Source organism: Garra rufa, chromosome 12 (genome assembly GCF_049309525.1).
Source record: "Garra rufa chromosome 12, GarRuf1.0, whole genome shotgun sequence".
Taxonomy (NCBI): domain Eukaryota; kingdom Metazoa; phylum Chordata; class Actinopteri; order Cypriniformes; family Cyprinidae; genus Garra; species Garra rufa.
In genome coordinates this window covers 14,862,844-14,873,207 of record NC_133372.1, presented here as the reverse complement: position 1 = coordinate 14,873,207, position 10,364 = coordinate 14,862,844, and the positions used below count along the sequence as shown (strand labels likewise).

The 10,364-nt window shown below is 36.2% G+C and overlaps 1 protein-coding gene across 1 annotated transcript in view; it reads right to left on the bottom strand.

The window, feature by feature from the left end:
- unc80 (unc-80 homolog (C. elegans)) overlaps positions 1 to 10,364 on the bottom strand; it is a 96,558-nt gene that overhangs the window by 65,854 nt on the left and 20,340 nt on the right. The window contains exons 16-20 of the mRNA XM_073852515.1: positions 6,892 to 6,942; positions 6,302 to 6,450; positions 3,624 to 3,787; positions 3,270 to 3,478; positions 870 to 914 (exon numbers count right to left, since the gene is read on the bottom strand). Coding sequence (XP_073708616.1) covers positions 870 to 914; positions 3,270 to 3,478; positions 3,624 to 3,787; positions 6,302 to 6,450; positions 6,892 to 6,942 — 618 coding nt within the window. The remainder of the gene's footprint in view (positions 1 to 869; positions 915 to 3,269; positions 3,479 to 3,623; positions 3,788 to 6,301; positions 6,451 to 6,891; positions 6,943 to 10,364) is intronic.

Genomic DNA, 10,364 nt, shown 5'->3' with positions numbered 1-10,364 from the left:
ATATATATATATATATATATATATATATATATATATATATATATATATATATATATATATATATATATATATATATATATATATATATATATATATAAAACCAATTCAAAATATGAAATATGAATAACTATAACAGTCTATATATATTATTATTATTATACATATGTCTTTTGTTAAAATTTTGAATTAGATTAATTTTAAGTTTTGTTTTGTAGAGAGATAAAGTATAATCACATGTTTTCAAAGTGTAAGGAAAGTATGTGATTACTGTTTACTTGACGGTAAAACCACATGACATTTTAGAGTCAATAAACTTGAAAATGGTATGAATCCATATCAAACCAACATGGATACAAAGATGTGACTAGATTTTTTTATTGTTATGGACACTCTTATTTGTCATTGACTCTCTCAACCACCTATCCTAACCTTACTACACAGTAAATGCAGAGATTTATCCTCACCTTGGAGCTCTGTCTGATAAAGGACAGTCTGTCCACTGAGCTGATGTCTAGCAGGTCCTCCACCCCATCAGCCAGACCAGACAGAGAGGAGCGTTTCAGCCAGTTTTCCTGGTTAAATGGTTACATGAAATACAATTAGTTTACCACTCTGGAAAGGGTTAAACTCTGACTGGTACCCTTTAAATGGAAGTGCAAACAAGCCAAAAGGAATGTAATAGGGAAGATTTCATGCTGGTGCTCCGGCTCATACAGCATATACACAAAAATGGGCAAATAACACATATACGCTCACAGTAAAAAATAAATTATTAAATAAATAAAACTTTGAATGCATTTATTTCAAACTAAAGCTTCCATTATGACACTGTAAGATGAGGCTGCATAACTAAAACACAACACACATACGTAACATGGAGAGAGTGATTGGATGGCGAACTTTCCTACGACATGCTGGTGACAAAAAGGAAAGAACAGAGATATAATTCACTTATGAATAATTTTTCATAACATTCAGATCCCTAATACACCATTTAGAACTGAAAACTCTTTGTTAAAAATAATTGTTTTTAAATGAATTAACTTACACACTCTAATATTACAAGCTCATTTGTCATAACAGTATGCACAAGGCTGTGCATCAGAAAACATTTTTTTTCAAAAGTGTTACAATCTTACCTATGTGTGGCACGCACCTTAACAAGATGAACAAACGCATAAGGCTTTGGAACAACATGAAGGTGAGTAAATAATGAAATAATTTTATTTTTGCGTGAACTATACTTAAGTTTACAAATTAGAATAGTTTTTGGATTTATACACGTTGTGTGTATCTATATACAGTCAAAGCCAAAATTATTCATACCCCTGGCAAATTCTGACTTAAAGTTACTTTTATGCAACCAGCAAGTTTTTTTGGACCGGAAATGACACAGGCTTCTCCTAAAAGATAAAAAGACAATGTACAAGAGGCATCATTGTGGAAAAAAAATATTTCTCAGCTTTTATTTACATTTGAAAAAAAAGTGGCATGTCCAAAATTATTCATACCCTTTGCAAACTTTCACAGTCTATGGAAAAATTCAAAGTTCTATACCGTTCCAAATAGTCCAAGCTGTTCTAAAGCATCCTTTACCCTGATTCACTGGGAACAGCTGTTTTAATCAAGTCAACAGGTGAAAAACAGAAGCTCTCTGCTGTTGGTTTGTGGACAGTCATGGCTAAGACAAAGGAGCTCACTGAGGACCTGCGGCTGCGCATTGTGGCTGCTCACAAGTCAGGAAAGGGCTATAAGACCATATCTAAATGTTTTGAAGTTCCAGTGGCTACAGTGCAAAGTATTATTAAAAAATACAAGACGTTCCGCACTGTGAAAAATCTCAGAGGACGTGGTCGGAAACCAAAACTGACTCCTGTGCTGGTCAGCAGGATAGTGAGAGAGGTGGCAACATCTCAAGATAGACAGTCCAACGGACACTGCACACCACTGGGTTCCACGGACGCAGACCAAGAAGGACACCACTTCTCCAGATAAGGCACACAAAAGCCTGCTTGGCCTTTGCAAATGCTCATCTGGACAAAGAAGAAGACTTCTGGTCTTCTGTTTTATGGTCAGATGAAACAAAAATTGAATTGTTTGGCCACAATGATGTAGCCTTCATTTGGCGTAAAAAAGGGAGAAGTCTTCAACCCTAAGAACACCATCCCCACTGTCAAAAATGGTGGTGGGAACCCAATGTTTTGGGGGTTATTTTTCAGCCGGTGGACCAGGGAACCTAATCACAGTAAACGGCACCATGAAAAAGGAGCAATACATCAAAATTCTCAACGACAACATCAGGCAGTCTGCAGATAAACTTGGCCTTGGGCACCAGTGGACATTTCAGCATGACAACGACCCAAAATACACAGCAAAAGTGAAGAAATGGTTAGCAGACAAAACATTAAGGTTTCGCAGTGGCCCAGTCAGAGTCCTGACTTAAATCCAATTGAGAATCTGTGGAGGGAGCTAAAGATCAGGGTGATGGCAAGGAGACCCTCCAACCTGAAAGAGTTGGAGCTCATCGCCAAAGATGAATGGGCAAAAATACCAGTGGGGACATGCAAAAAGCTGGTCAGCAATTATAGGAAGCGTTTGATTGCTGTATTAGCAAAAAAAAACCTTTTCTATTGATTATTGAGAAGGGTATGAATATTTTTGGACATGCCACTTTTTGTTCAAATGTAAATAAAAGATGAATAATATTTTTTTCAACAATGATGCCTCTTGTACATTGTCTTATTATCTTTTGGGAAAAGCTTGTGTCATTTCCGATAAAAAAAAACTTTCTGGTTGAATAAAAGTAACTTTAAGTCAGAATTTGCCAGGTATGTATGTATGTATATATATATATATATATATATATAGATAGATAGATAGATAAATGCATGTTAACGCAAATATATAATCAGCCAATTACATGGCAACTCCATGTATTTAGCCTGGTATACATGGTCTGCTGAAGTTCAAACTGAGCATCAGAATGAGTAAGAAAGGAATGGTTGTTGGTACCAGATGGGCTGGTCTAAGTAAACTGCTGATCAACTGGGATTTTCACTCAAGCTATGTGGGCGAAAATAGCTTGTTGATGCCAGAGGTCAGAGGAGAATAGCCAGACTCGTTTGAGCTAATAGAAAGTAACTTGAGTAACAGTAATTTGTAATAACTACATGCTAGGTAAGCAAGGACTGAACTGATCCCCTGATCACACTGATGTTCATGATCATCTGATTATATTTGTAAAGAATATCTCTCTCCCATGAACATACCTATGGGCAGTTTGAGCTTCTTGCGTAGGGAAATCCGCCGGGAACGTGATCGTGAACGACGGTCTGTGGTAGTACCAGAGTGGGCAGTTGTGCACTCTGAGGTATCCTGCTCTGATTGGCTGCTTGTGTCACTGGCGGCACTCTGAGATTTGAACATCTTTCTCCAAAAGTCTTTCCTTCCTAAAAGCGCTCCTGGGATTTGCTCCTCACTGATACACGAATACAGATGCACACAAACTCAATCCATGCATATACCTAATATATGCATTACAAAATATTTAGAATTGGTCAAAAAGAAATTGACGTTGTCAGACTACACATGTGAATAAATGTGTGTTATATTTATGCATGTACTTTTTTGCTGAAGATGGCTTGGTATCATCCTTTTCGTCAGATTTTTTGGTGGTATTGAGTTTTTCAGCGCTGTCCAGAAGAGCACTGAGAGCCACACGTCGGAAGACATTTCCATGAGACTCCTTAATAAACTGGACCAGCTGTCGTATGTCGCAATACAGACCCTGTCAGACAGTCATAGTGTGAATGTGTGAAAATAGAAAACAGAAATATAGATTCAAATGTTCACACTTGAGAGGTGCTACTTGTTAGCTATTCATTTTACATACTAAATATACATACAAACACTCAAAGTATAACTATTATACCATGTCCTAACCAGACGTCAAGCAACAAGATCCCAGATGTGAACAATCTGTCTGTCCACACTGAATGCTAAAATGAAGTGTGATGCTCAATCACAAACTACAGCCAATCAGAATCTAAATCTAAGTTTGACCTATTTTTGAGTAAAAAATGCTAAAAGTAATTACTGTGCAATGCAAATTTATCTTACAATGCAATTTTACATCTCACAGTGAGACTTAAAGAAGTAACAGATCTTTCTACACTACCAGTCAAGTTTTTAAATGTTTTTTAAAGATCTCTTCAGCTCACAAGCCTGTATTTATTTGATCCAAAGTACAGCAAAAACAGTAAAATTTTGAAATATATTTACTATTTAAAATACTGTGTTCTATTTGAATATATTCAAAAATTTAATTTATTCCTGTGATTTTAAAGCTGAACTTATTTAATCATTACTTCACATGATCCTTCAGAAATCATTCTAATATTCTGATTTGCTGCTCCAAAAACATTTTTTATTATTATTACATTGGAAACAGCTAAATAGAATTTTTTTAGGTTTCTTTTTTTTCTTTTTTCTTTTTGAATAGAAAGTGCAGAAGAACAGCTGATCTTTACATATGCTGTTTTTTGGATCGTTCTATCCATTAAAGTATCCTGAAAAAAATATACTAAAGTGTTTTAAATATTGATAATAATAATAATAATAATAATAATAATAAATGTTTCTTGAACAGCAAATAAGCATTTTAGAATAATTTCTAAAGGATCATGTGACATTGAAGACTGAAGTAATGATGCTGAATATTTAGCTTCGATCACAGGAATACATTAGTAAAAATTAAACAGTAAAAATATTTAACAATATTACTGTTTTTGCTGTATTCTAGATTAAATGAATGCAGGCTTGGTAAGCACAAGAGTATTCTTTAAAAATAAACATTAAAAATCTTTTTTAAAACTTTCGTCTAGTAGTGTATATTGTGACCTACAGTGGAGACTTCCTAAATTTCAAGGTTACTGCTTAGTCCAATTATCCTAACAGGAGTAGAACGGCGGTTTTTAAGTATATTTCATAAATTAATTGTATTCTGAAGCATGGTATAAAAAACTTAAATTAGACATTTGAAAAAGAACTCAAAATCAAAATTAGAGAACACTATCGAATACCTCCAATTTTATAATATTTTTTTTCTTTATGTGACAAACCCTATTTAACTGGCAGCATTCCTCAAATTTAACTGAAATTGCAAGATGGCGGTACGCTCTGAGGTGACTGAAACCCTGCAACAGGAGGTTGTCCAGATGAAGGTCAAAGGGATGACCCTTTCAGCCTTTGTAATAGAAGTAGGTCATTCCAAATCTGTGATTTCTCAAATATTGGAGGCTTACAATGAAACTAACTCAGTCAAGTCCCCCAAAGCGGCTAGTTGTCCACGTAAATGCACGAGAAGACAGGATAATGCAAAGACTCTCAATGGAGAATCAGGTTCAACACTGCAGCTGGAATTGCTTGCTAGTTCAGTGCTAAACAGGGTAAGGATCCGTCTCTGCATGTTTAAGAGAAGTCGAAGAGGGTGGACGTAGAGTGGACCACGATCACACTATTGCAGTGCGAGAATTTTTTTTTTTCACAAAATAAAGATTTTTGTTGAAATGCCTTGGATATTTTGTCAAACATAGAACAGTTCTTGAGCCACTTCTTTGTTGCCTTGGCCATGTGTTTTGGGTCATACCCATCCACGACCCATTTTCAATGCCTGGCTGGCTTCAATGCCCTGGCCCTGATGGTACATGCCCCCTTCCATTGTCCCTTTAATGCGATGTAGAGAAAAACACCCCCAAAGCATAATGTTTCCACCTCCATGTTTGGTGATGGGGATATTGTTCTTGGAGTCATAGGCAGCATATATTGCTGAGTTGATGCCAAAGAGCTCGATTTTGGTCTCATCTGACCACAACACTTTCACCCAGTTCTCCTCTGAATCATTCAGATGTTCATTGGCAAACTTCAGATAGGCCTTTTTTCGCTCATTAAAATGCAAATCAATTGATAACTTTTATGAAATGCGTTTTTCTGGATTTTTTGTTGTTGTTTTGTCTCTCACTGTTAAATAAACCTACCATTAAAATCATAGACAGGTCATTTCTTTGTCAGTGGGCAAACATACAAAATCAGCAGGGGATCAAAACATTTTTTTCCTCACTGTATAGATTGTTCTCTAATTTTGATCTCCACTCTGGATGGAGGCAGATCTGAAAGTCGATTGTAAGAAAAGGGTGGCATTAAGGTGGTCTAATGAATGGAGAAGTATGCCATACGTTACCAGAGAGAACAAAGAAAACAGCTCATTATTGCTTAGAACATGAGTTAAATGTAGCACTCTCACCAGGTTCTCAGAACTGTGAAGCTCATGTGTAGTGGAGGCACATCTTGTGATTAGAGACTTGAACATGCAGCCCACTACCACAGTCTCCATACTCTGGGCCAGAGACTTATCTCCTCCAGTGGTGAAGTTGTTCCCAAAGCCAGCCTTGTCTGCAAACACAAACAAGTCATCTCAGAGGAAAAACTGCGACCTGGATGCCATGTCTGGGCAAAATCACTGAGGCTCAGCCATAAGTGCCAAACAATAAGGGGAAGCAGGAAGCATTGATGTTTACAAGATGAAAAGAGGGAAAATCATATGATAGGAAAACCTAAAAAGTGATTGCGGGTTTGAAGGTTTGCATACATGCAAGTGACTGTGGCCTGAGAGACAGTTATAGACCTAACATTCAGGTCATGCTCTGATTTCACAGCAATGTTGAGGTTTGTTTAGCTGGATCTACAAAGCCGGTTTTTAAATTTGTTTATCGGTAAGGCCTAAGCACTGTTTAGCTCTACTACAGGTGAGAGCATCACCCTGGACATTGTGAGGGGTGCAGGAATGGGTGCAATGCCTAGTTTTGGCAGTAAATTTACATATTGTGTATCTACCGATGTTTCTTTTATTCGCCCTCCTGGACCTCTCACCTGCACTGCCGTATTCTGCAAGAGAAAAGATGGTGGGCAACATTGGTGTCAGGCCAGCACAGACATGTACTCGTAAGTCAGGAAACACCAACTCATTCCAAAACACATCCACGCACAGACGCACACCCACAGATGCAAAAAGAAGACAATCCAAAAAACAAAGGGATATCATTTTCATAACACTCACTCATGTTCACTAACTTGCCAGAAATCAATCGAAATTCAGCTTATCTTGCTGTTTTGATTCCATAAAATTGAAAATACAAACAATAAGAATTGACACTGTCAATATGATGTTTGGCAAGTCTGCTGAAAGGATGAGTGATGAGGGACTGGGGTACAAACAGTGGAGTTTGACTGACAGACAGAGAAAAAGAAAGAAAGAAAGAAAGAAAGAAAGAAAGAAAGAAAGAAAGAAAGAAAGAAAGAAAGAAAGAAAGAAAGAAAGTCGTATTACTGGCAGACATGAAAGCAGAAGACAGAAGAGGCCAAGGAGTGAGAAACGAATGACATTAAAAAATGTAGAGACGATCTGTATTTCCAGCTAGTTTTATAACATTTGCTTCAAGTTTCTTACTTAATACTTTGTAGCACATGGCCTTTTTAATGGAATTTAAGACTTCTTTATTGTGATAGAACTGTAATGCCGTTGCTGGCATGTCAATTTCAAAATTAAATATTCATTTTTGATGGTGGATGGATATACCCAACCTCCAAACTGTGTGGATTCAGTCTAATCTACTTGGTGTAACAGCTAATCATGTAATCTACTGAAAAGACAGGTATGAAAAAGATATATGATACTAAATTATTCTGTCTTCTATATTAGATGCTGTTCTGATTGTGCATGGCTGTGTTATTAAGCATCATTTCTGTTGTGCATCTGAGACATGTGGTATGACACAGAAATATCCAGATGTTCTGATAAATGGAAAAGTGAAAATATGATTTAAAAGCCACAGTGTTATAGGAAGAATCTACTTACTCCAGTCATTTCTACAAAGAATGAGTCTTGATTGCACAATGTACAGTCAGCTGGTCATTTTTGGAAAATATTAACCACTTGTTTAAATGTGGAGGGGTTTGTTTTCTCATAATGACATTATCCTGCTTATTTACCAAACAAATTTATTATTATTACAGATTTAATTACATGCAGAATTTTTTTAGATATAAGTGCACATAATGTGTATAAGTAAAGTGGGACCAATGCTCCTTAAACTTATATTAATTTATATTTTATTCTTAATGTTAAATTTACATTACTTTTTTCTATGAACTAGTTATTTTAACATAATTATCTACAATATAACTTTATCTCTTTCTAAGATTTCTCTCATCCAGCCCTTTACGTCTCTTACCGGTTAGTTGCTCTTCCAAGCAATGGTTTCGTTTTCTTGCTTTTTCTTGCTTCTAGTCATCTACCAAAGGTTTATCCTCGCCATATTAATAAATTAAACAATTCTTCCAGTTTTGAGTCACAAGACGGCACCAATGAGCTATTCTAAGTTGGTATGAAAACAGATGACGCAGTTATACAAGAGACATGAAAGTAGCAACGGTATCTTGCCATGGACAACAGTCAAATATATAGCTTAGCGATTATTATGCAAAAATATAGAGCTATAGAGTAGAGAGCTGTTTAATAATTACTTCATATTCACTTTAAATGAATACATTTTACAGAACCCTGCAATAGAAATTTCTTTGTGATACACTATCGGACAAAAGTTTTGAAAAATTAAGATGTTTAAATGTTTTTGAAACAAGGCTGCATTTATTTGATCACAAATACAGTAAACAGTAGTATTATTATCATTTAAAATTACAAATTTCTGTTTTCAAATCTAATTTATTCCTGTGATGGCAGCCATTACTCCATTCATCCATTTATATGCCCAAATTCAGCTTTGCTATCACAGGAATAAATAAGATTCTAAAACATATATAGAGAAAACTGTTATAAAATAGTTCATAATTTCACTCTATTTTTTAATCGATTTTAATCAATGTACAGTCGTGGCCAAAAGTTTTGAGAATGACACAAATATTAGTTTTCACAAAGTTTGCTGCTAAACTGCTTTTAGATCTTTGTTTCAGTTGCTTCTGTGATGTACTGAAATATAATATAAGCACTTCATACGTTTCAAAGGCTTTTATCGACAATTGCATGACATTTATGCAAAGAGTCAGTATTTGCAGTGTTGGCCCTTCTTTTTCAGGACCTCTGCAATTTGACTGAGCATGCTCTCAATCAACTTCTGGGCCAAATCCTGACTGATAGCAACCCATTCTTTCATAATCACTTCTTGGAGTTTGTCAGAATTAGTGGGTTTTTGTTTGTCCACCCGCCTCTTGAGGATTGACCACAAGTTCTCAATGGGATTAAGATCTGGGGAGTTTCCAGGCAATGGACCCAAAATTTCAACGTTTTGGTCCCTGAGCCACTTAGTTATCACTATTGCCTTATGGCACAGTGCTCCATCGTGCTGGAAAATGCATTGTTCTTCACCAAACTATTGTTGGGTTGTTGGAAGAAGTTGCTGTTGGAGGGTGTTTTGGTACCATTCTTTATTCATGGCTGTGTTTTTGGGCAAAATTGTGAGTGAGCCCACTCCCTTGGATGAGAAGCAACCCCACACATGAATGGTCTCAGGATGCTTTACTGTTGACATGACACAGGACTGATGGTTGCGCTCACCTCTTCTTCTCCGGACAAGCCTTTTTCCAGATGCCCCAAAAAATCGGAAAGAGGCTTCATCGGAGAATATGACTTTGCCCCAGTCCTCAGCAGTCCATTCGCCATACTTTTTGCAGAAGATCAATCTGTCCCTGCTGTTTTTTTTTTGGAGAGAAGTGGCTTCTTTGCTGCCCTTCTTGACACCAAGCCATCTTCCAAAAGTCTTGGCCTCACTGTGCGTGCAGATGCGCTCACACCTGCCTGCTGCCATTGCTGGACTTTCTTGGACGCCCTGAAGCCTTCTTAACAGTGCAGTGGAAAGTTTTTTTTGGGATTAAGTTAATTTTCATGGCAAAGAAGGACTATGCAATTCATCTGATCACTCTTCATAACATTCTGGAGTATATGCAAATTGCTATTATAAAAACTTAAGCAGCAACTTTTCCAATTTCCAATATTTATGTAATTCTCAAAACTTCTGGCCACGACTGTAGTCTAGGACTTTCAAAAATCTTCATTGATCCAAACTTTTGACTTTTAGTGTTCTATTGTTCTAATGTTTTATTGTTTTAAATATAAATGTAAAAATGAATCATTTTAATGTATTCAGAGTTTTATATAAAACTTTAATACACAGTTCAATAATCAAATAGTAAAAAATCAAGTTTATCTCTCTTTTAGGAAACGACAAATCAATCTCTATTACTGATGCATGAAAATGGGGCTCATGCTGTATCATTGGAGACTTCAGAAAAGG